Source organism: Hyperoodon ampullatus (genome assembly GCF_949752795.1).
Source record: "Hyperoodon ampullatus genome assembly, chromosome: 2".
NCBI classification, from domain to species: Eukaryota; Metazoa; Chordata; class Mammalia; order Artiodactyla; family Ziphiidae; genus Hyperoodon; species Hyperoodon ampullatus.
In genome coordinates, this window is record NC_136915.1 from 140945335 (window position 1) to 140970280 (window position 24946).

The 24946-nt window shown below is 39.4% G+C and overlaps 1 protein-coding gene across 1 annotated transcript in view; it reads left to right on the forward strand.

Annotated features, from left to right (window-relative positions):
* The window catches only part of LOC307065731 (piwi-like protein 3), a gene marked incomplete at both ends in the record, with an annotated part of 59010 nt that overhangs the window by 29316 nt on the left and 4748 nt on the right, over positions 1-24946 (forward strand). Inside the window, 3 exon segments of the mRNA XM_079722647.1 lie at positions 24029-24143; positions 24146-24213; positions 24339-24442. Coding sequence (XP_079578773.1) covers positions 24029-24143; positions 24146-24213; positions 24339-24442 — 287 coding nt within the window.

A 24946-nucleotide genomic window follows, 5' to 3' on the forward strand; every position in this document is an offset into this window, starting at 1 on the left:
GTGGAGAAAATAAGGCCTTAAGGGGAGCAACTTGACCTCGAAATGGGAGCTGAAGTTGAAAAGTCATGGGTTAATTTCGTTTGAATCTAAAAGCCTAAATTCAGCTGCTGGCTCTGGTGCACGATGGGTGTGCATTAACCTGCATGGCTCAACCCCTAAGTGACTGAGTCCTGGGATGTCCAGCTGTAAATTGGACTCCACCCCTACTGACAGCATGAGACAGGGGACACAGGGCTGCTGTGGTGGCCGCACAGCTGAGTTCTCTCTCCACCTTGACTTGAGGTTCCTTCTGGCTGCTTCTCAGGACAACCTGGTGGGATTTAGAGTCCTTAAAATGCAATTACGCATCTATTGGCCTTGACTCTAGGTTCTACCCATGAACTCATTTGTCGTTGGAAAAGAGCATTTAATTTCTCATCTCCTACGTCCTTTAAGCCTCTCTTTAGATCTGTCCTCACTCTCACCTGTTAATAATCAGAAGTCAGCTACATGAAACATTCAAGTCAGGCTCCATCTCTTGAAGACAAATGCACTTAAAAAAATAGTGGGACGCAGATTTTATTTAAAGCCAAGTCACCTACTGGGGGACAAAGGCTGATTTTCTTTTCAGGAGGTTAAAAAAAATCAGCAATCTCAAACTCTTGCTTTTCCTCAAAAAAAAAACAAAACAAAACAAAAAAAAAACTTCTATCAGAGCTATTTCTTAAGACCCAAAAAGTGTACGTTACAAAGAGAGAGAAAAAAAAGGTTAGAGATCAATGCAAGCTCACCCTGAAATGCTTGCCTCAGTTGAGAAATGAATATGAAGATCTCTATAAATAAAAGATGCTATGCCTTTTGGAGTAAAATATGAGGGCAGTCACAATGTGATGGATCAAATTTAACCCAATTAACCCCCTGGGATAAACAGGGGTTTGGAGTTTGCTGCATTTGAAAACTGAACTGATATTACAAAAACAAGCTTCTATATGAAAAGAGTCATCCAGAGGCTCAAACAGGAGCATTCAGTTTCTTTCCTTTTAAGTAGTCTCTCTCTGACACCTGCACAAGATTTAGAGCCTGTTTTCCCCTGGACAACAGAAAGAAGCATGATCATTCAGCATTCTGTGAAGGTGCACCAACTTATCTTATTGGTTGATGCGATAGCTGGAAGCTCTGTTTAGGGGATGGATTCTTTTTGGCCATTTCAGTCCACAAGCTTTGCTCAGAAAATATGCTTTGCATTAGGATGTACACAAATCACTTTTGTAACCTACCATTCATTAGATTAATGTTAGTATTAGCACTTTGTAGAGTACATATGTGTCATGGGCATCTTTCCAGAAATGCATTATATAACACATGGATTTCCAGTTCATAATTGCAAAGGTTTCAAAACCTGAGCTTCAGAGGAGACTTTAGAAACAGGCTAGCTGTGATGAATTGTTCACTCCCTTTCCTAACTAGTCTTCCCAAATTGTGTGCCTTTTCCAGGAAATGAGATCAAAACAAAAATGAAATCTTGGTACAGTCGAAGTGATTATTTTAATCTGTTGAGAGTTTTTCGGAGTTTTTCTCTATGTCTGTTGCATGTAGACTCCTTTTTCTGCATGTTTTGACCTTCTCTCTAACCCTTAAAGAATATAGATGGGTTGGGTGACTAACAGTCACTTCTGGAGTAGTGAGCTGAATTATTTAGCATGGGCAATGGGGGAAAGTGGAGGAGTAAGAAGGGAGAAATCTTTAGCTGGAGGAAAATTGGCCTACCCACACAAGAGTAAATATGGCACATGCCATGATTCAAATACTCAAAGATGTCTGTTTTAACAATAAACACCAGATATGGACACAGTCCCTGGCAGAGACAAACATAACACCTGCACGTTCACTTATCAAAGAATCACAGAAGTGTGTTGACATACTGTTGGAAGTGTGTTCAGTGAGAGACATACAACTCCAGATGAACGGACAGGAACTCAAGTCTTTAAATGCTGGACTGCTGGCAAAGCCATCAGCAGGGTGAGCTCCAGCTACTTTTCAATTGTGAGACATGAGGTGCATGGTGCAGACATGCTAGGATGTTTGTCCTCCCTGCACAATATTTTAGAGAGGATATTAAACACCCCTGTTAAATGCCTGCAAGTGATGGCCAGAGTGAAGCTGTGGAGAATGATGCTTGTGACCTTTAAGATGGTGGTGCCTTTGTCAAGGGTCTCACTCAGAATTTCAAGGGTAATTTTCGAGTGAACTTTTTTTTTGTTTTTTGGATGATATATACATCTAACTCAGCTCAAGAATATATCCACGTAGTCTTGAAGTTAGGGACCAGCTGGTGTAAATTTGTGTGGTTATCTCCTGATCTAACCTTTTAGCTTCTTTTTGTTCCTTGATTGGAGTTAAGCTTCATCTTGCCTCAGGGCCTTTGTATTTGCTGTTCCCAAGTTTTGGAAATATTATTACCAGAAAAATTTTCCGTAAATGATTCCTTTCTATTCTTTGGCACTCATCTCTTAAAGATATTTTTTCCATGATTGTCCTACTACCCTAACTTAGTCCCAATTTATCAGATTACCTTACTTCTGTCACAGAGTAATAATAAAAACAAATATTGCTCTCTCCACCATGTGAGGACTAAGCAAGGAGGTGGTTGTCGGAAGATGGCGGAAGAGTAAGAAACGGAGATCACCTTCCTCCCCACAGATACACCAGAAATACAGCTACACGTGGAACAACTCCTACAGAACACCTACTGAACGCTGGCAAAAGACCTCAGACCTCCCAAAAGGCAAGAAACTCCCCACATACCTGGGTAGGGCAAAGCGGAGAGATTCCCGCACAGAGGATCGGTGCCGACCAGCACTCACCAGCACGAGAGGTTTGTCTGCACGCCCGCTGGGGCGGGCAGTGCTGGAAGCTGAGGCTCAGTCTTCAGTCAGAGCGCAGGGAGAGGACTGGGGCTGGCAGCAAGAACTCAGTCTGAAGGGGACTAATGAGCCAGAGCTAGCCGGGAGGGAGTCCAGGAAAACTCTGGAGCTGCCGAAGAGGCAAGAGACTTTTTCTTCCCTCTTGGTTTCCTGGTGCGCGAGGAGAGGGGATTAAGAGCGCTGCTTAAAGGAGCCCCACAGATGGGCATGAGCCGTGGCTGAAAGCACGGAGCCCAGAGACGGGAGTGGGACGCTGGGGATGCTGCTGCTGCCGCCAAGAGGCCTGTGTGCGAGCGCAGGTCACTGTCCATGCCACCCTTCCGAGAGCACGTGCAGCCCATCACTGCCGGGGTCCTGGGATCCAGGGACGGCCTCCCTGGGAGAACGCACGGTGCGCCTCGGGTTGGTGCAACGTCACGCCGGCCTCTGCCGCTGCAGGCTCACCATGCACTCTGTGCCCCTCCCTCCCCCCCGGCCTGAGTGAGCCAGAGTCCCCAAAGTGGCTGCTCCTTTAACCCTGTCCTGTCTGAGTGAATAACAGACGCCCTCTGGCGACCTACACACAGAGGTGCGTCCAAATCCAAATCTGAGACCCGGGAGCTGTGAGAACAAAGAAGAGAAAAGGAAATCTCTCCCAGCAGCCTCAGAAGCAGTGGATTAAAGCTCCACAATCAACTTGAGGTACCCTGCATCTGTGGAATACATGAATAGACAACAAATCATCCCAAATTGAGGAGCCAGGAGTCAGTGCTGTGCCTCTGAGGTGGGAGAGCCAACTTCAGGACACTGGTCCACAAGAGACCTCCCAGCTCCACATAATATCAAACGGCGAAAATCTTCCAGAGATCTCCATCTCAACACCAGCACCCAGCTTCACTCAACGACCAGCAAGCTACAGTGCTGGACACCCTATGCCAAACAACTAGCAAGACAGGAACACAATGCCACCCATTAGCAGAGAGGCTGCCTAAAATCATAAAAACTCCACAGACACCGCAAAACACACAACCAGACGTGGACCTGGCCACCAGAAAGACAAGATCCAGCCTCATCCACCAGAACACAGGCACTAGTCCCCTCCACCAGGAAGCTTACACAAGCCACTAAACAAACCTTAGCCACTGGGGACAGACACCAAAAACAACGGGAACTACGAACCTGCAGCCTGAAAAAAGGAGACGCCAAACACAGTAACATAAGCAAAATGAGAAGACAGAAAAACACACAGCAGGAGAAGGAGCAAGATAAAAACCCACCAGACCTACCAAATGAAGAGGTAATAGGCAGTCTACCTGAAAAAGAATGCAGAATAATGATAGTAAAGATGATCCAAGATCCAAAATCTTGGAAATAGAATAGACAAAATGCAAGAAACAGTTAACAAGGACCTAGAAGAACTAAAGATGAATCAAGCATCAATTAAAAACACAATAAATGAAATGAAAAATTCTCTAGATGGGATCAATAGCAGAATAACTGAGGCAGAAGAACGGATAAGTCAGGTGGAAGATAAAATAGTGGAAATAACTGATGCAGAGAAAAATAAAGGAAAAATAATGAAAAAAATAGAGGACAGTCTCAGAGACCTCTGGGACAACATTAAACGCACCAACATTCGAATTATAGGGTTTCCAGAAGAAGAAGAGAAAAAGAAAGGGACTGAGAAAATATTTGAAGAGATTATAGTTGAAAACTTCCCTAATATGGGAAAGGAAATAGTTAATCAAGTCCAGGGGCACAGAGAGTCCCATACAAAATAAATCCAAGGAGAAATACGACAAGACACATATTAATCAAACTGTCAAAAATTAAACACAAAGAAATCATATGAAAAGCATCAAGGGAAAAACAACAAATAACACACAAGGGAATCCCTATCAGGATAACAGCTGATCTCTCAGCAGAAACTCTACAAGCCAGAAGGGAGTGGCAGGACATAATTAAAGTGATGAAGGAGAAAATCCTGCAACCAAGATTACTCTACTCAGCAAGGATCTCATTCAGATTTGATGGAGAAATTAAAAGCTTTACAGACAAGCAAAAGCTGAGAGAGTTCAGCACCACCAAACCAGCTTTACAAAAAATGCTAAAGGAACTTCTCTAGGTAAGAAACACAACAGAAGGAAAATACTTACAATAACGAACCCAAAACAATTAAGAAATTGGGAATAGGAACATACATATTGATAATTACTTAAAAGGTAAATGGACTAAATGCTCCCACCAAAAGACACAGATTGGCTAAATGGATACAAAAACAAGACCCATATATATGCTGTCTGCAAGAGACCCACTTCAGACCTAGAGACACATACAGATTGAAAGTAAGGGGATGGAAAAAGATATTCCATGCAAATGGAAATCAAAAGAAAGCTGGAGTAGCAATTCTCATATCAGACAAAATAGACTTTAAAATAGACTACTAGAAGAGACAAAGAAGGACACTGCATAATGATCAAGGGATTGATCCAAGAAGAAGATATAACAGTTGTAAATATTTATGCACCCAACATAGGAGCACCTCAATACATAAGGCAAATACTAACAGCCATAAAAGGAGAAATCGACAGTAACACAATCATAGTAGGAGACTTTAAAACCCCACTTTCACCAATGGACAGATCATCCAAAATGAAAATAAATAAGGAAACACAAGCTTTAAATGATACATTAAACAAGATGGACTTAATTGATATTTATAGGACATTCCACCCAAAAACAACAGAATACACATTTTTCTCAAGTGCTCATGGAACATTCTCCAGGATAGATCGTATCTTGGGTCACAAATCAAGCCTTGGTAAATTTAAGAAAATTGAAATTGTATCAAGTATCTTTTCTGACCACAATGCTATGAGACTAGATATCAATTACAGGAAGAGAGCTGTAAAAAATACAAACACATGGAGGCTAAACAATACACTACTTAATAACGAAGTGATCACTGAAGAAATCAAAAAGGAAATTTAAAAATACCTAGAAACAAATGACAATGGAGACATGACAACCCAAAGTCTATGGGATGCAGCAAAAGCAGTTCTAAGAGGGAAGTTTATAGCAATACAATCCCACCTTAAGAAACAGGAAACATCTCGAATAAACAACCTAACCTTGTACGTAAAGCAATTAGAGAAACAAGAACAAAAACATCCCAAAGTTAGCATAAGGAAAGAAATCATAAAAATCATATCAGAAATAAATGAAAAAGAAATGAAGGAAATGATAGCAAAGATCAATAAAACTAAAAGCTGGTTCTTTGGGAAGATAAACAAAATTGATAAACCATTAGCCAGGCTCATCAAGAAAAAAAGGGAGAAGACTCAAATCAATAGAATTAGAAATGAAAAAGGAGAAGTAACAACTGACACTGCAGAAATACAAAAGATCATGAGAGATTACTACAAGCAACTCTATGCCAATAAAATGGACAACCTGGAAGAAATGGACAAATTCTTAGAAATGCACAACCTGCCAAGACTGAATCAGGAAGAAATAGAAAATATGAACAGACCAATCACAAGCACTGAAATTGAAACTGTGATTAAAAATCTTCCAACAAACAAAAGCCCAGGACCAGATGGCTTCACAGGCGAATTCTATCAAGCATTTAGAGAAGAGCTAACACCTATCCTTCTCAAACTCTTCCAAAATATAGCAGAGGGAGGAACACTCCCAAACTCATTCTACGAGGCCACCATCACCTTGATACCAAAACCAGACAAGGATGTCACAAAGAAAGAAAACTACAGGCCAATATCACTGATGAACATAGATGAATCCTCAACAAAATACTAGCAAGCAGAATCCAACAGCAAATTAAGAGGATCATACACCATGATCACGTGGGGTTTATTCCAGGAATGCAAGGATTCTTCAATACACACAAATCAATCAATGTTATTCACCATATTAACAAACTGAAGGAGAAAAACCATATGATAATCTCAATAGATGCAGAGAAAGCTTTCGACAAAATTCAACACCCATTTATGATAAAAACCCTGCAGAAAGTAGGCATACAGGGAACTTTCCTCAACATAATAAAGGCCATATATGACAAACCCACAGCCAGCATCATCCTCAATGGTGAAAAATTGAAACCATTTCCACTAAGATCAGGGACAAGACAACGTTGTCCACTCTCACCACTCTTATTCAACATAGTTTTAGAAGTTTTAGCCACAGCAATCAGAGAAGAAAAGGAAATAAAAGGAATCCAAATCGGAAAAGAAGAAGTAAAGCTGTCACTCTTTGCAGATGACATGATACTATATGTAAAGAATCATAAAGATGCTACCAGAAAACTACTAGAGCTAATCAATGAATTTGGTAAAGTAGCAGGATACAAAATTAATGCACAGAAATCTCTGGCATTCTTATATACTAATGATGAAAAATCTGAAAATGAAATCAAGGAAACACTCCCATTTACCATTGCAACAATAAAATAAAATATCTAGGAATAAACCTACCTAAGGAGACAAAAGACTTGTATGCAGAAAATTATAAGACACTGATGAAAGAAATTAAAGATGATACAAATAGATGGAGAGATGTACCATGTTCTTGGATTGGAAGAATCAACATTGTGAAAATGACTCTACTACCCAAAGCAATCTACAGATTCAATGCAATCCCTATCAAACTACCACTGGCATTTTTCACAGAACTAGAACAAAAAATTTCAAAATTTGTTTGGAATCACAAAAGACCCCGAATACACAAAGCAATCTTGAGAACGAAAAATGGAGCTGGAGGAATCAGGCTCCCTGAATTCAGACTATACTACAAAGCTACAGTAAGCAAGACAGTATGGTACTGGCACAAAAACAGAAAGATAGATCAATGGAACAGGATAGAAAGCCCAGAGATAAACCCACGCACATATGGTCACCTTATCTTTGACAAAGGAGGCAGGAATGTACAGTGGAGAAAGGACAGTCTCTTCAATAAGTGGTGCTGGGAAAACTGGACAGGGACATGTAAAAGTATGACATTAGATCACTCCCTAACACCATACACAAAAATAAGCTCAAAATGGATTAAAGACCTAAATGTAAGGCCAGAAACTATCAAACTCTTAGAGGAAAACATAGGCAGAACACTCTATGACATAAATCACAGCAAGATGCTTTTGGACCCACCTCCTAGAGAAATGGAAATAAAGACAAAAATAAACACATGGGACCTAATGAAACTTAAAAGCTTTTGCACAGCAAAGGAAACCATAAACAAGACCAAAAGACAACCTTCAGAATGGGAGAAAATATTTGCAAATGAAGCAACTGACAAAGGATTCATCTCCAAAATTTATAAGCAGCTCATGCAGCTCAATAACAAAAAAACAAACAACCCAATCCAAAAATGGACAGAAGACCTAAATAGACATTTCTCCACAGAAGATACACAGACTGCCAACAAACACATGAAAGGATGCTCAACATATTTACTCATTAGAGAAATGCAAGTCAAAACTACAATGAGATACCATCTCCCACCAGTAGGAATGGCCATCATCAAAAAATCTAGAAACAGTAAATGCTGGAGAGGGTGTGGAAAAAAGGGCACACTCTTGCACTCCTGGTGGGAATGTGAATTGGTACAGCCACTATGGAGAATGGTATGGAGGTTCCTTAAAAAACTACAAATAGAACTACCATATGACCCAGCAATCCCACTACTGGGCATATACTCTGAGAAAACCATAATTCAAAAAGAGTCATGTACCAAAATGTTCATAGCAGCCCTATTTACAATACCCCGGAGATGGAAACAACCTAAGTGTCCATCATCGGATGAATGGATAAAGAAGATGTGGCACATATATACAATGGAATATTACTCAGCCATAAAAAGAAACGAAATTGAGCTATTTGTAATGAGGTGGATGGACCTAGAGTCTGTCATAGAGAGTGAAGGAAGTCAGAAAGAGAAAGACAAATACTGTATGCTGACACATATACATGGAATTTAAGGAAAAAAATGTCATGAAGAACATAGGGGTAAGACAGGAATAAAGACACAGACCTACTAGAGAATGGACTTGAGGATGTGGGGAGGGGGAAGGGTAAACTGTGACAAAGCGAAAGAGCGGCATGGACATATATACACTACCAAATGTAAGGTAGATAGCTAGTGGGATACAGCCGCATAGCACAGGGAGATCAGCTCGGTGGTTTGTGACCGCCTGGAGGGGTGGGATAGGGAGGGTGGGAGGGAGACGCAAAAGGGAGGGGATATGGGAACATATGGGTATGTATAACTGATTAAATTTGTTATCAAGCAGAAAAAAATAACCTATGATAAAGCATAATGGAAAAGAAAAATTTTTTAAAAAGAGTATATATATATATATATATATATATATATATATATATATATGTTTGTATAACTGAATCACTTTGCTGTACATCAGAAATTAACACAATGGTGTAAATCAACTATACTTCTATTTAAGTATATAAATAAATAAAAACATTAAAAAAACACAAATATTATCTTTGGTGTCTCTTTGTATTTAGATGAACTTCTTCCCAAAGAACTCAAGCCCCACAGTGACAGAGGTTGTTACTTTTCTTATCCGTTATTCTGTGTCTTAGAACTGTGTCTGGCATGTAGTAATCACTCGAGGTCTGTTGACCGTGTAAAGAAGATGTGAGTAGATGAACAGATTTGGAGTTATTTGAGGGTGTGCTTAATGACGGCTGGTGTTGGTGATTCAAATTGTAGGTTTTAGAGTTGGATGTTATCTTGCTGAGTCTCACAGCTACAGCAAAACTCTCCCTACTGTAACATCCCTGACAGATGATCAAGTCTGAGCTTGAATAACTGTATATGGAAGACCCTAACCAGGGCACCCTCCTAGTTCTCTTCAAGCAGATCACAACCTTCCATGGGAGTTTGCTCCCAGTTATTCAGCTGTAATTAGGAGAAAACGGTTTGACTTACCCACAATCATCTTCTCATTCTCCCTGTTCTATTTCCTAGAGAATAGACAGGACAGAGTTTCCTCTAAATTACATCCTTTGGATTTGCATTCCTGCTTGTACCAAAATAAACACCGTGCTATGGCAAAATTCCCCTTGATTGTCTGCCACTTATTGCTACATTGCTTGTTAGTGTTTAGAAATAATTTGTCTTAATGTTCCACATTATAACTGATGGAGTACCTAAATAAAAGAGATCTCAGGGTTATGTCAGAAGCAATCATACAGATATTTTAACTTACCCTTTTCTTGTATTTAATGCTGATGCTGTGTGGAATTGAGGAATATAGTCACCGCATTATTGCCATTGATGAAAAAACATATTTATGGTGAAATTTTTGGTAACTTTGAAAGCTTTACCTGATGCAGAAATTGTCAGCTACATCTTAGAGCTCTGAGCATTTCTCAAAAAGCTGTGATACGAAACATCTCTGCCTTTTCTTGTATTTCTGTTATGTTCAACTACTTCACAAAAAGCATTCTTCATATTCCTGAAATAATGATGGGCTTAGCTGAGATTCTTTTGGGACCTAAGGGACCAACATGTGTTCATAATAGTGTCGAGTTACACAGAGCCTGGATGTTTGGCTCCAGACTGAAAGCCCCATGGAGTCGCTTTTTCACATCTGTTTACCAGTGTGTATGAATGGGAGAAAACCAAAGTTCTGGTTCATTTGATCAACGTTAGCCAAACTCCTTTTACTTTTGTGGTGACAAACAGGTAAAGAGGTGCAAAATATCTGAAACCAGCCACTTAGGGTTTGGTAGAATGCTTAGAGAATATACAACAAAAAGAAAAACAAGTGAGTACTGCTGGCAAACTGTTTCAAGGACAGCTAACGAAATAATAATAATAGTAACAACAATAGTAAGGTTGATTTTAAAAGACTTAAGAGTGGCATAGATTCCTAACCACTCTACATGTATTAACTCCATGCCACAGCTTTGTAAAATGGGTGAGGTTATTAACCCCTTGTTTTTTAAAAAGGAAGTGAAACAAAGAAGAAACACTCCTGAAGTCCCACCACTAATAAGTGGTAAAACTGGGGAAAAAAGATCCAGGCAAATTAATTTCAGAGTTAGTGGTCTTAACCAGTAGGTTATGTCCCACAGGTATTATTTGCACGTTTTGAAATCACTTTTCAAATACTATTTCTACCCCTAAAGTACACAGGGAATACCCAGAGAAATTGGCATTATAATTATTGTTATTTCTTTGCCAATAATCTGTTAACTTTTGGCAGTTCAGTATCCTTCCCCAACTTCTTAAAAATTCAGCCAACAATCCAAAAAAATAAGGGCTAGTGAAAATAAATGTCTTCTAAATCCAGTTCAAGAGAGCAACTAAAACCTAAGGCCCCCAAGGATGTAAAAGAGAAAGCAAAAGAAAAGAAGAGACAAGAAGCCCAAACCCAATGATTAAGCTCCACGTTGTTAGGTAAAGGGGCACTTAACTAATGCTTCTTTAATACCTTGTGCACAGAGACATGGCTCTACAGAAGCCAAGGAGTCTCCCTTTCATCACTGATTCATGGTATGCTTCTGGCAGGGTCACTTCCTTCTTTGAGCCTCAAAGCTTTTCATGAATATAATGAGGGAATTAGAACAAAGTGAGCTCTCACAAGCCAGCTCTCATGTTCTCTCGTGATACCTGTGAGTCTAGGTAAGTGCTGAATGTCGTTAACATGACAGGTTATATTTTTCTTAACCATTTCTCTTCTCCTGATTTTTATGTAATTTCTAATACATAGTAGAATACTAGAAAAGAAAAAATACCAAACTGAAAAGTAACTGATACACTAACTTTCCATTCTCATTTCACTGCCAATTCAGCCAAAAGCCTTCTGTAGAATTCTGATGCAGACCATGAAAACACACTCTAATTGTTCCAAAGTCTTTGCCGTACTTGGTAGTCCTGTGATTTCCATTGGCAGAACTATCTTGGACTGTCATCTGCAAAGCTATGAAAAAGAAATTAAGTAATAGGAATTCATATCAATGGTATTGGAGAAAGAAATCCTTGAACTTATCTTATTGTGTGAAACTTCATCCATGTACAAAATCGACAAGAAAAGTTAAGCTTTAAAGGCCACATATTCCCATGAATAGAAGGGAGAACATAACACAAACAATATACAATGCTGAAATTATGTACATGCACATATATACAAGTGGTCTTGAAATATATTCCAGGATATTAATTGGATTAAATTTGGGGGCACTAAAGCATTTTTTCTCATAGAGAACATTATTCTTTAAGACACATACAGACACACATATCTGGCCTGCTGGCCTCTCATAGTTTCAGTTGATTCCAATCATTTCCCCATATATTTATTCTCAGATTAATGATTTTTGAACAGGTGTTCATCTCTTTAGAAATACCTGTGCCATGACCGCAGAGTGCTCAGATTTTTTTTGGCATTTGGTGGCATATGATGGGGAAAATGATGAGTTGTGTGACAGGAGAGGTACAAGGTGAACCTTAGAGTAAATAAGACTTTGTGCATAGTTCTTAATCCCAAAAGGAAAAGAGAAGGATAGCAGCAGCAGTCATTGGAATAAAGGACCTCTCAGATGAATCAGCATTAGGATAATTCATTGGTTACTGACTGTCCAATCATTTTACGTTATAAAGTATTCCTGAGTGACTGCATCATTTTATGAAAGGATCTACCTAACTATAGCTATGTCTTGCTGGAATTAGTTTAGATGGCAATAATGTGCATAGAGAATTGCAATTCTGAATTCATGTCTTCCCAAAATTGAAGACACTCATTAAGGTACAAGTTTACCCAACACCGAAAATGATTTATCCATACTATACTAACTGAGACTGTGTCTTACCATTCTTGCTTGTTAAAGGAGATAACAAGGCTAACTTTTAGTAGAGTAGTAGCAGGATACTTAGAAAATGCTTTCAGGTTAAGTTTTGTAAACAAAGTTCAGTGTTCACCCACCAAAAGCAAATCAGCTCATTTAGTATTGCAGGAAATGCCTTCATACTTTTTCATTGCCACTAAAGGAATTGAAAACACCTGTTGGATATATTCCCTCCTAGAATGTCTTTTGTACACTTATTCCTAATAGGACCTGTTATTTTAAAAGCAAACTCCTATTATACGGCACAGAATAGATACTCAGTATTTTTAGTGATCACATGGTTTTGGGTTCTAAGATTTGGGCTCAGACTTGCATTTCAAGCATTGCAATCTGTGCTTGTTAAATGATTTCCTTGCAACCAGGAAAAGTTGTTTATCTGAATCTAGAGCCCAATTAAGTAAATGTGATAGTGGTGATAGTGGTTGATGAAGCAGACTAGCATAGCAGCTAGGGCAATTATGGGCAAGTTCCTTTCAACCTCTCTGTGCCTCAGTGTCTTCCTCTGAAGCTGAGTTTCTTCATCAATGGTGATAAATATTGGTACCAATCTGACACACTTATTGGAAGAAATGAAGGAGTTCACAAATTTCCTAAAGGCTTAATGTTTAGCTTGTCGTTACTAAATGCTGGTAATTAGTAGTAAAACAATATCTCTCTATTATTTATTATATCAAAATAATAATGATAAGGGCCTGTAATTTTATTTATTTATTCTTTATTTATTTATTTTGTTTTGTTTTTTGCGGTACACGGGCCTCTAGCTGTTGTGGCCTCTCCCATTGCAGAGCAAAGGCTCCGGACGGCAGGGGCAGTGGCCATGGCTCACGGGCCCAGCTGCTCCGTGGCATGTGGAATCTTCCCGGACCAGAACACGAACCCGTGTCCCCTGCATCGGCAGGCGGACTCTCAACCACTGAGCCACCAGGGAAGCCCAGGGCCTGTTATTTTAGTAGTTCTATTTTTTGGTCATATAGTTTAGACTAACACATATTGTTTAAATGTGAAACCAAGAAGAAAAACAGTTTTGTTTTTTTAACCTGGTCAAGGAACCCAAATCACCTAATTCAGAAATGTTTCTAACTTGGCATCTGCTTTGAATCTGTCACAACCAGAGAAAGTTTATTGTCTCAGAAAGTGACAGCCTTGCATTTGTGTAGCATAGAAAAGAAGATACAAGCTAGATAAGATACATATACCCCTTATCCTAGTCATGCCACATAGAGTGCAAAACTATTCCTGCTGGGTTCAAACATTGTGATCCAGAGCCTGCCATTGCCTATTATCAGGAGCAGCAAAGGGTAAGAACCGTATGTGTTTTCCCTTAAGTTGGTCTACCACACAGATACTGTCAATCAGCGTCTGATAGTACCCTCCCCATGGACAAACTTCTGTGCTCTTTTGAGCATGCTCAGATGGAGTCTACCATCAGTGTGGTGGGAGTTCACTTCGCTTCAAGTGTGTCCACGTTGAAGGGTGAAATTAACACATACTAACGAAATTGTGGCTGTCCAAATTAGGAAAATAGTTAAAGAATCAGGACAGGAAGAATCAGGCAAATACTCATTTGGCATCAACCCAATAAAAAAGCTTCTTGGTGAGAAAATAGTTGCCAAAGATGAAAACCCAGAATAGTGCTACTTTAGCCTAACCGCAGTATCAAAGCAAATAACACACATACACAAAATGCAAAAGGAAGCCCTCTTCACACTAATGCCCCAAAGTCCTTTATGGGTCTTCAAATTGAGCAGGTATGTTGGTTGATTACTTGGGTAATTTCTCTGAAAATATTGTCAATCATAACACTTATGTCTATGTGTATGTATTACTCCTTGGTATACGTGTATATAATTTATATATGTATGTATCATATATATCCTCACATTTGAGTATAGATAATAGTTTAAGCCCATAGGCGATAATAAAAATGGTTTAACAAAGATGATGTATTACTTATAACTAGTGTATCTGGTAAAAATCTCTGTTTGAAGTCCTTCAAAAGACCAATGATTATTAAAAATAAGAGATTAAAACTGACTCTAAAAGCCTCAATTTTAGACAGTGAGTTTAGGTTCCCTAATACTTGGATTTACATCCAGAGCTGGGATCTTGACACCCACATCTAACTTATTTGCAGATCAGAAATCTGGCCTGGCTATATTACTTCCATTCTTCCATATGAAACTGGTCTTACCCTCTGTGCTGATGTGAGCCATAAACTGCTCCGAATGGAAACTGCTTATGATTTAATATCACACACTCATGAAAAAGCCAGAGGAGAAGATGCAAAAGAGAAATTCTTAAAAAATTAGTTGGGTCATCTGTTCTTACAAAGTAAGTCTGCTTTTTGGAAATCTATCCAATCACTTTGACTGTTTTTCATTAGAGATGTTCCTAGGGTTTTTGAATGATTAAATGTAGACATTCAGAAGTAGAAATAGCATGAAAATGGCAAGAATCACTGGATAATTTTTCTCATCTGGTTGTACAGCATGGGAGAGGAACATGTGTCAGTTGTAAACTCTGAGGCTCTTGTGAGGCCTACTGTTAACTCAGTTGTTGGCTCTGAATGCTCACTTGCAATCAAGAGAGTACGTATCTTCCAAATTTCTCTTTTCCTTTCTCTGTCTAGCTATTTTTAAAAATTGGTGTTTAATTACAATCTACTAGAAAATTTCCATTCGAAGGAAGCTTTTATTTTTAATCTCCCTCTACACCAGAAATCTTAAATTGATAAGAGGATGTTTTGGCTAAGTAACCTTAAATCCAATCTTTAAGAAGAGCAAAGTTGGAAGACTCACACTTCCTAATTTCAAACCTTATTATGAAGCTACAGTAACCGAGACAGTGTGACGCTGGTATAAGTATAGACCTAAAAGTCAGTGAAACAGAATAGGGAATCCATGAATGAACCCTCACTTTTATAGTCAGTTGACTTGAACAAGTGTATGGAGATAATTCAATCAGGGAAAGAACAGTCTTTACAACAAGTATTGCTGGGATAGCTGGATATTCACCTGCCCCTTCATCACAGGATACACAAAATTAACTCAAATTCACTAAAAAATTAACTCAAAATAGACCTAACTAAAAGAGGTAAAAATATAAAATTCTTAGAAGAAAACATAAGAGTAAATTTTGACTTTGAGTTAGGCAAAAACCTTATTAGATAAGACACCAAAAGCACAAGTAATGCCCAAAGAAACAAGTAAATTGGACTTAACCAAATAAAATGTTTGTTCTTTAAGGTATACTGTCAAGAAAGTGAAAAGACAACTGGCAGAACAGGGGGAAATACTTGCAAATCACATGTAGTAAATAATTTGTATCTACATACATAAGGAATATTTACAACTCAATAAAAGAAACTCAACTTTAAAAAATGGGCAAAGGATCTGAATAGACATTTCTCCAAATAAAATATACAAATGGCCAATAATCACATGAGAAGATGCTCAACATCATTAGCCATGAGGGAAATGCAAATTAAAGCCACAATGAAATGCCACTTCCTATCTACTAGGATTGTTAAAATTTAAAAAGGAAGATGTTAACAACTGTTGGCAAGGATGTGAAAAATTGGAACCAACCATTATACACTGCTGGTATATGTATGGCCTCTTTGGGAAACAGTCTGGCATTTCCTCAATGTGCTAAATATAGGATTACCATACGACCCAGCAATTCCACTCCAGGTTATATACCCAAGAGAAATAAAAACATATCCACCACAATTGGTATATGAATGTCCACAACATCACTATTCATAATAGCTTGAGCATAAACAACCCAAATGTTCATTAACTGGTAAACGGATAAACACAAATGTGGTATATCTATACAATGATATATTATTTGTCAATAAACCGGAATGAAGTAGCAATACATGCTACAGCATGAATGAACCCTGAAAATATTATGCTAAGTGAAAGAAGCCAGTCAGGGAAGATCACATATTATTTGACTCAATTTATATGAAATGTGATGAGTAGGCAAATGCATAGGGGCAGTAAGTAAACCAGTGGTGGTTTAAGGACTGGGGGAATTGGGTGGAAACAAGGAGTGACTGCTCATGGTTCAGGTGTTTCTTCTTTGGGTGATGAAAATATTCTAAAATCGCGTTATGATTGCATTACTCGGTAAGTATACTAAAAACCATTGGACTGCACACTTAAATGGGTGAATTGCATGTTATGTGAATTAATCTCAACAAAGCTATATATCCTGCAATTACCTGTAGGATTTTAAACCACTTCTTTCTTACATGGTTTCATGCAATAACGTCAGGAATAATACCACATATTACATTTATTCCACAGGTATGACAACAGAACCTATAGGGTGGATGGTATTACTTGGGAGAAGTCTCCCAGCTCTCCATTTACAAGATCGGATGGCAGTGAAACCTCCTTTGTAGACTATTACAGGGAGTTATGAAATTTTATTTCTTCAAACATATTTGTCTTAAAACTTTTCATTTTATACAATTAAGTATATTTCTCAAGTCTTAGTTAGACACATATATATGTATTTGTATATATTCTCCTTTTGGGGTATTACAGCGTGGCTTATATCTGTTATCCATGTATTCAGTGTTTTGTGTATAGAGTAATGTCACATAATTAGAATGGCTCCAAGATGGCCCTCCCTGTCAGGCTTAGAAGTGGCTATAGATGTTTTGAACATGTAGATGGATTGTTAGGTAGAAATAAAATATGGTAAGACTTCAGAAATGAGAACTTTATGTAGGAGTTTCAGCCCTACAGAACTTGGTTCAAAAAGAAGAAAAAATGACCTGTTACAATCTGAGTTGATGTCTGTTATGTGCTAAATCTCATAATTCATGGATTCCTCTATTTATTTATTGATTTTTGCCTGTGTTGGGTCTCCGTTGCTGTGTGCGGGCTTTCTCTAGTTTCGGCGAGTAGGGACTACTCTTCATTGCGGTGCGTGGGCTTCTCATTATGGTGGCTTAGTTGCTCTGCGACATGTGGGATCTTCCCGGACCACTGAACGAACCCGTGTCCCCTGCATTGGCAGGCGGATTGTTAACCACTGTGCCACCAGGGAAGTCCCTCCTCTATTTTTTTTATTTTTAATTTTTTAATTTTTTTTTTTTTTTTGTGGTACGTGGGCCTCTCACTGTTGTGGCCTCTCCCATTGCAGAGCACAGGCTCTGGACACGCAGGCTCAGCAGCCATGGCTCATGGGCCTAGCCGCTCCGCAGCATGTGGGATCTTCCCACACCAGGTCATGAACCCATGTCCCCTGCATCGGCAGGCGGGCTCTCAACCACTGCGCCACCAGGGAAGCCCTCCCTCCTCTATTTTTAATTTGAGTGCTCACAAATAAACTCAGGCCAGTTGGTGAGGTTGGTTTTCTAGCTTTAGCAGATGAGAGAAAGGTAATTGAAGGAATGGCAGATATTTATGGCAAATGGAAAGAACTTATAGATGGATTTTTTTTTTAAGAAAGCTTGTATTATATTGGGAGTCAAAACATAGCTACTTGGAACAATTGCAGGTACATAACCCTCTGACATCCCTTCAAGGGAGGGTTATTATGACATTATCCTTATTTGTGTTCCACACTTATTACTTGTTCATTCAATCCCAGAAGCATTTAGTGAGTTCCTATTGTATATCTTGGGTACACATTAGTAAGACAATTTAGTTCTCAGCTATTAAGGCACTTGCATTCTCATGGCAGACAGAGAGATGACAAACAAGAAGAAAACTATTCTAATAGTTATAAGGGATATGGAGATAATTAAAATTGGGTGGTACTATGGAGAACATCTGGTGGCTATTAGTCTGCAAGGTCATGGATATCTTCTCTGCGAAGCTGATATGTAAATGGCAGCAAGGAGCAAGCTAGGTGCGGATGAGGGAGAAGAGGTATAACAAAGGCACTATTTTTGGGGTGGGCATGGTGTACCCAGAGCCCAAACTAGGCTGGAGTGCTCTCTAGAGAAGTAAATTGGATTTTATTGTCAAATTATATTATGTAGGGCTTCCCTGGTGGTGCAATGGTTGAGAGTCTGCCTGCCGATACAGAGGACACGGGTTTGTGCCCCGGTCCGGGGAAGATCCCACATGCCGCGGAGTGGCTGGGCCCGTGAGCCATGGACACTGAGCCTGTGCATCCGGAGCCTGTGCTCCGCAATGGGAGAAGCCACAACAGTGAGAGGCCCGTGTACAGAAAAAAAAAATCATATTATGTAGATATTTGTAAGATTTCTGTCTAATATACAGAGACTGGGCTGTATGGGGGTAAAAATGGAGGCAGGAAAACCAGTGAGGAGGTTATTAAATCAGTTGACTTAAGTGATGATGGTGGCCTGGAGCAGGATGGGAGAAGTGGGTGAAAATGGAGAGGACATAGTGAAGGCTTGGTTGTAATAAGTGTAATAAGATTGTTCTGGGATGAGATAGGCACAGATGGAATTGCAAACTGAAATATCAGTAAGTTAATTTTGAAAGGTTTATTTCTGGCTTGAATAAAGTCTAATGAGCATCAGGGAGACTCAGTGATCTCATCTGTTACCATTTTGTGGCTCTACCATCTCAACAAGAGGACTCCAAGGTTGTCATGTTAGAAGAAAAGAGGTAGAAGCAGCATACTGGCTCTTAGGTCCCTTAGACTGAAAGTGATAGGCTGATGCACTACTTTCACTCATATTTCTTTGTTAAAATTCAGTCCTATAGCCTGAACCTACCTAAGTGGGCACTCTTTTCTTTCGTGTACAGATGTGGTGAGTTCAGTATCATCTCTCTGACAAAGGGGGTAAATAAAGTATGCTCTTTGGGCATGCTGATGAGTCTGGAGTCCCACGGTGTAAAGCCTGGAGTTTTCATTTTGGGAATTATTAGCTCTTACCTAGTCTTGGATTTTGATATGCAGTCACCTAGGCAGAATATATAGATGACCAAGAGAATGTAATATTTCAGGAAAGAAGGATATGCGTCTCTGTAGGATGTTAAGATGAGGTTAAATGAGAGTGTATACATATGCCCCAATTCACCAAACTGTACACATTATGGGCAGATTTTTGTATACCAATTGTAACTCAATAGAGCTGGGGGAAAAATACACAGTGAAGAGTATATTGAGTTTCATAGCATGGAGTTCACTGCCAAGAGCAAATTGTGTAATGGTGGGCATTGAAGTCCAGGTGGAGGGTACTGAAGGAAAAATTTAGCAATGTTTGCATAGAAGGGAAGAGAAATGCTATGTAGATGAAGGATTTTTTTAAGTCAGAGTATACTACAGTATGTGTTTATCCTGGTATAACTAGAGAAGGAGAAATTGTTAATACAGAAGGCAAGATAAATGAGGGGTAATGATAGGAACAAAATCCCTGAAGGAAAGAAGAGGTTAGAATCCATAGCTGTAGTAGAGATTACAGACCCTTTTCTGGAGCAGGACACATCCTCCATAGTAATCAGAGGGCAAGAAGAACATACATATGTGTAGAGAGAAGGCAAACACTGGGCAGAATATAAGTGTATTCCTGTCTGAATCCTCAGACATTCACTTCTCAGTGAGTATGAAGCAAGATCATTGGCTGAGTTCGTTGATGGGCAGCGATGAGGGAGATGTATAGCAGATTTGAGAAGAGATGAGAAAGTGTGAAATGTTGGTTTTTTGAATGGGTAGGAAGCATAACTAGGGAATCTGAACAGAACACCCCTTTTAGATTGTGGCAGACTAACTCTAGAACCAGTCAGCAGGGTTTGGTTGTTGGTTGCATGGGCAGAACAGACAGCTGGGTTTTACCAGGGTTTGAGACTTGCTAACGTAGCATGATCAAGGCATAGTGAAGGAATGAATGGCATTTGTGAGGACGTGATTGTGACAGGCTATGGAATGCAAGCTGGGGAAGTAAGGGAGGTGAGGCTGTGAGAGACTTAAGGACCTCTCTCCTTCTCAGTTTATGTGTGCTGATTCCTCCACCTAGGCTGTTGTTTGCTTGTTCATCCTACAAATTTTATCTCAAAGATCTTTGACTAAGAAGAGCCGTTCTGGGTCTATCCATGTTGCTGCTAATGGCATTATTTCATTCTTTTTTATGGCTGAGTAATATTCAATTGTGTGAGTGTGTGTTTATACACCACAACTTCTTTATCCATTCATCTGTCGATGGACATATGATATTACTTATATGTGCAATCTAAAATATGACACAACTGAACATATCTATGAAACAAACAGACTCACAGGTACAGAGAATAGACTTGTGGTTTCCAAGTGGGAGGGAGTCAGGGAGGGAAAGATTAGGAGTTTAGGATTAGCAGATGCAAACTATTATATATAGGATGGAACAACAACAAAGTCCTACTGCATAACACAGGGAACTATATTCAATATCCTGTGATAAACCATAATGGAAAAGAATACGAAAAAGAATATACATATGTATAACTGAGTCACTTTGCTATATAGCACAAATTAACACAGTATTGTAAATCAACAATACTTCATACATTTTTTTTTAAAAGGGCCATTCTGGATATCCCAACAGTACCCCTCCCTCCCATGCATACACTGACTTGCAACATCAGGCCTCTGTGAGGTCACCCTGTTCTGTTATGTACTTGTATTTCATAACACTTATCCCAATTTGTAACTATATATTTGGGTGATTTTTATAAATCTCTCCCCTCCCCAATAGACTATGAGTTTCATAGGACTAGGAGAGCTATGATTCTGCTCTTTGCAATACATATATCTTATACCTTACACCATGACTGACACATAGTAGTTCATACACATAGGTTGCAATAGATAATTCATGCATGTTAGCATCAGAGAGTAGTGGGATTAGTAATAATTTGAGAGAGTGTGTCACATTAAGGCAAACTACCTTCTCGGCATGTGTTGATATATAGAGTCTTACATGTAAACATAAGAAAATGGTTCCAGCAGATTTACTTGAGTGAAATGGATGTGCTGAAATATTTGAATGACTAGGGTAGTCTCAGGATGCCCTGGTAGGAACTGAGTCTCATAAGAGTCTCATAATGAGATCTGGTAAAAACTGCTGAATTCATAGATGAGGCATTAGAAAGTAAGCACAATCCTACCTTTCAAATAATGGAAATAGGGACAACAGGACTGATTTGTTTTTTGGACCTAAAACAATAGACTGCAGGTTTCTTCTTCAGCAAAGATGGGTTGATTTGGGATAAGTGGAGAATTGCAATTTGGGGTCTGCAACCCTGGTGAGCCATGTGCAAATCCCACTTGAGGAGGACAGGAGAACCCTTTCATAGAAGAGAAAAGGAAGTTGGAAGGGCTTTAGTAAACAAAGAGACCATGGCTTTTCATTGGCCAAGGTCTTGCCTGGGAAGAAGAGAAGTCTTTCTGTTGGGCTCTGCTATCACTGCAGGGTATGAGAGCTCCCTCCTGACTCTATTTAATTGAGGTTTGTTTATTTTTTACAAAAGCTATAAGAAATGGGAAGTGTGATTTCCAAAGTTCTCTATAGGAGGAAGAGCATGTCCAAAGGCTTTGATAAACTGGGTGATAGGAGTTGTGGATGAAGCTTAAAATGATGCCATGATTCTACATGCATGTATATACCTGCACAAGTGCCCTCCTTAAAGAAGGGTATAGGACAAGGAAATAGGAGGTGAATCTTAGCTGCCTTCAAATAACTACAGTGCTTGAAGGAAAAAAATATATAATCTGCAACAGTAGCATGAGAATTAATAGTAGCCGCTCAGCTTGAAAAGAAAAGAGCCATGAAACCTCGATTTGAAGTCTTCTTGCCCAAAGTTGGAACTCCTTTTGAAGCTCTCAGATGCTTAAATGACAGATGATACCAGAATTCATGTGGTTAACTTATTGATGAGGACCTTGCTAATAAGCAGCTTAGGAAGATCTACAAAGAATCTCCACTTTGTGTTGGGGAGTAAAGTCACTCTGTTGTACAAGAATTTGCTGCCTTAGGGATAGGAACTTCTGTATGTGATGTCTTAGAAGATGCCTTTCCCTACTGGAAGCAGAGACTAGGGTTTAGGGGAAATAAAGTAAGAGGAACCGAGGGACTATATAAATAAGTACTAGGCATCAAAACGTGGGTGACACAGCAAACTAGAAATGAGACCAACAGCCCCTGATGAATACACTGGGAATGAAGTCTGGATTTTAATGCACCAAGAACCAAGTCAACCAAAGTAAAATAGAATGAAATCAACAGTAAAAAGAGAAACTAAATAGAAAACAATTTGCAAATAAATCTAAAGCTTTGGAAAAGTTAAAATTAGATACTGTCAAGAATAAAGAAAAAGAGTAAGTCTCAACAACACTAGGAATAAATAGAATTCATTATTAGAGATTTGCTGGTGGTTAAGGAAATATTAGGAGAACACCATGGGCTAGAGTGGGTCACTAAGTTCGAAATAGGTTGTTTATATTTTTCAAAAAACTGGTTAGTGTGGTGAATTATAGTGTGGTGAATATTTCTTAGTCCATGCAGGTAATGCATTTAATAAAATCTCATACTTCTTCATGTGAAAAGAAAAACTCACTTAATCTACAATGAGAAAAGAATTATCCTAATCTGATAAAGAACGTCTGCCAAAAACTTCTATAAGCATCATTATGTTAAAAAGAATATACTGATGATTTTTCCCATTAGTCAGAAACAAGCCAAGCAGTAGCCTCTCTTCCTAACTGCTCAGTGTCCTACTGAAGGTACTGGCGAGGGTTTCGAAACTTGCTCTGCTGCTTGTAAATCAGGCAGTTTCCATAACAGCCCCCAAGCTTGTTTGCTGGTGGGGGCAGATAATAGTATTTATCTCAGTCGACTGGTGAGAGAATTAACTGAATCAAGTAGAATGCTTGGGAAGTGCCCCACACAGAGCGATCATCCCATCGATGGTGACTGTCCTGAGGACGGTATAGATCAGTCTATGTTTTTAACCCACCCATATTGACTTCATGATAAACTTCTGGAAATGGAATGACTCCTGGGAATGGAATGACTAGGATGAAAGGGTTTTGCAAGTTTAAAGGATTGATGCATATTTCCAAATGCCTGTCTCACAGCCTGTCTCTTCCATACACTCACACTTACACTTGTTGAATGCAGTGTGATTCTAGACCCTTCACCCTCATGGATTCAGATATCTATTTAATAAATAGTCTCTACTTTGTCAGTTCTCCACCTATATAGCTTCCTCGACACGCATCCATTTCTCACATCACTGTGTTCTTGCATTTTGGGGAATGTCATGTTTGCTTTCTTTCAAGGTCCTTTTCTTGCTGCCCACTGAAAATAAAGAAATTTATGAAGGCATAAAAAGACATCTGTGTGTCAGTTACCCTATTCCAAGCCAGTGTGTGTTGAAACGGACCTTAGAGAGACCATCGCTACAAAGATTGCCCTGCAGATGAACTGCAAGCTAGGAGGTGCCCTCTGGAAGGTGGATATAGAAGTACGTGGGGATTTTGTTGCCTTCTCTTGCTTTCATTTGTCTTTGGTAGAATTTGTTAAGGTCCTATTTAATTGGAAATTTGCTTTGTGTAATAACTCAAGCTGCTACCTGGTTTAAAATTTAAGTTGCAGAATGCAATGTTCATCGTTATCGATTGTTTCCACGGTATTGTACATCGACGGAAGTCAGTCACAGGATTTGTGGCAAGCATCGATCCAGACTTGATGCGGTGGGTAAGCTTTGGCAGACAGTGTTTAGTGAGGAGCTATCTGGAGGCCAGATAGGAGAGGCGGACCTAACACACGTTGTTGGCAAGCTCCATGGGCAAGTTGTTCTTAGAGATGTGCTCTCCTGATCTTCTGGCAAAGTCAGGCTCCCAGAACATTCTGTATGGAAGCCTCTGATCATTCTCTATTGCTGCCTAACAACTATGACAAAATATGGCAGCTTAAGACGACACTCACATGACCATGGACAGTCCTGTGGGTCAGATGTTGGGCACTGCGTGTCTCTCAGGGCCTTACAAGGCCAAGATTTTGTTTTTTGGCTGCACTGCACAGCATGTGGGATCTTAGTTCCCCGACCAGGGATCGAACCCATGCCCCCTGAGGAGGAAGTGCAGATTCTTAAACACTGGACCACCAGGGAAGCCCCAAGGCTAAGTTAAAAGTGTCACAGAAGCCACATTCTCACCTGGAGGCTTGGGATCCTCTTCCCAGCATACTTCGATGTG